At 43.9% G+C, this 2,051-nt stretch overlaps 1 protein-coding gene across 1 annotated transcript; it reads right to left on the reverse strand.

Annotated features, from left to right (window-relative positions):
- Positions 1–661: 661 nt before the first annotated feature.
- Positions 662–1,618, reverse strand: LOC147576708 (olfactory receptor 52D1-like). The gene has a single exon (XM_086679421.1). The coding sequence runs from the start codon at positions 1,616–1,618 to the stop codon at positions 662–664; it is 957 nt and encodes a 318-aa protein (XP_086535547.1).
- Positions 1,619–2,051: the final 433 nt, after the last annotated feature.

The following is a 2,051-nucleotide window of genomic DNA, read 5'->3' on the forward strand; positions in this document are numbered from 1 at the left end:
TTACATCTTACATTTTTTTATTGAGCATTTTATGCTTCAGACAGTATTCTAAGTTTTATACATTCAGTCACTAATTTATTTTACCCTTACCACAACCTCAGGAGTTAGATATTATTATCCCCTTTATAGTTGACCTAAATAGGCACAGAAGGATATCACAATAGCTCAAAACACAAAAATTAGTGAGTGGATAACTCAGTGTCAAACCCAGCCCCTCTGATTATAGTCCTTATGATCATGTGCTCTTAATCATTGCTCAAAGGTTTGGAGTTCAATTCATATTCATTTCAAATGTTCTGGTTTTTGTTTATCACTTCACCTCCCAGTAGAATAATTCTACCATGAGCTATAGTATGAACTTCTGCTGGGGAAGCATTGCTTCTTGGCAAATTTTAGTCCCTACTGAGATGACAGAAAAATTTAATCTCATTCTGGGCAATTCAGAATTGATCAAGGGGCACATTCAACATCTTACTCAATGTATCCAATTTATCTGACCATTTCTCTTCCAGTGCTTCCTACCATGTCACTCTGCCTCTCACATCACAGGTTTCCATCCATGTTAAAGTTCTAAACAATCATCCTTTACCTTTATCATTTACTTTATCTTTTACCAAGTATCATTTACCATTCTTTATCATTTCCAACAGCCGCTCAGAAGTCATACTGAGACCCTCCTCAAGTGAAGCAGTCTCAGAAGTCGGCTCCGAATCTCCTTGGTCCTAGCCCCATAGATGATCGGGTTGAGCACAGGAGGCACCAGCACGTACAGGTTGGCCAGAAAAATGTGCACATTCTTGGGGACTCGGTGCTGGCCAAAATGGTGGGTGAGGAAGGAGAAGAAGGCAGGAATGTAGAAGACCAGGATGACCCCCAGGTGGGAGCCACAGGTACTCAGAGCCTTGTGCCTGGCATCTTGAGATGGAAGGCGGAAGACAGCATGGAGGATAAAGCCGTAGGAAATGGCAATGAGGATGGCATCCAGACCCATGGCCAGCAGGGCCACAGTCAGCCCATAGACAATATTGACAGTGATGTTGGCACAGGCCAGGCGAGCGATGCCCATGTGCTCACAGTATGTGTGGGCCATGATATGGTGACCACAGTAAGGCAGTCGCTTCAGCAGGAAGATGAATGGGGAGACAACGGCTATACTACGGAGTATGCTGGCAAGGCCAATTTTGCCTATGACAGTATGGTTGAGGATGGTTGTGTATCTCAGTGGGTTGCAGATAGCTACGTAGCGATCAAAGGCCATGGCGAGAAGAACTGAAGACTCCAGAGCATAGATAGAATGGACACAAAACATCTGGGCCAGGCATCCACCAAAGGAAATCTCTCCAGCATGCAGCCACAAAATGGCTAATATCTTGGGCACCGTGGTGGAGCTGAGAGCCAGGTCGGTGAGCGAAAGAAGGCACAGGAAGAGGTACATGGGTGCATGAAGAGCACTGTCTGTCACAATGACCAGGATGAGGGCAGCATTCCCAGCCAGCGCTACCAGATACATGGCGCAGAAGGGGATGGCGATCCAGACGTGGGCCCACTCCAGCCCTGGGATGCCCGTTAGGATGAGTGTGCCTGGGAGACTGTCATCACTGATGTTGAAAGCAGGCATTCTGCTTGGAAATAAAGGCCCTTATCCAGGGATGATGGAATGCTTTCCCTGTAACATCAGGTGGTTGGGTCATTCACATAAAATGATGACCTTTCTGTGAAATAATCTTTTTTATGTTGAGAAAAGTATTTATTGTTATTAACTTATTCAAGAATATTGAAAGACTCTATCACATATAGTCTGCTGTTTTGTTTTGTTTTTTTTCTGTTTGCTAATATCTGTGCTCATCAATCATGTTTTGAGGTCTATATTCCAACCACCAACCTAACTATTTAAGCATCTTTCCAATCTGATACATTATGACATATCTCCTACACATCCTATCCATCCTTTATTACTTTGGTCAACTCACATCAACAGTTGCTCCTTGCCTCTTTCATTTATGCCTTTTCCATGCTCATGGAGTCTTTGCTTTTATTTCCCCCCTTCTCTT

The sequence above is a fragment of the Puma concolor genome, chromosome D1, assembly GCF_028749965.1.
Source record: "Puma concolor isolate L17-30 chromosome D1, mPumCon1.1.hap2, whole genome shotgun sequence".
NCBI lineage: Eukaryota > Metazoa > Chordata > Mammalia > Carnivora > Felidae > Puma > Puma concolor.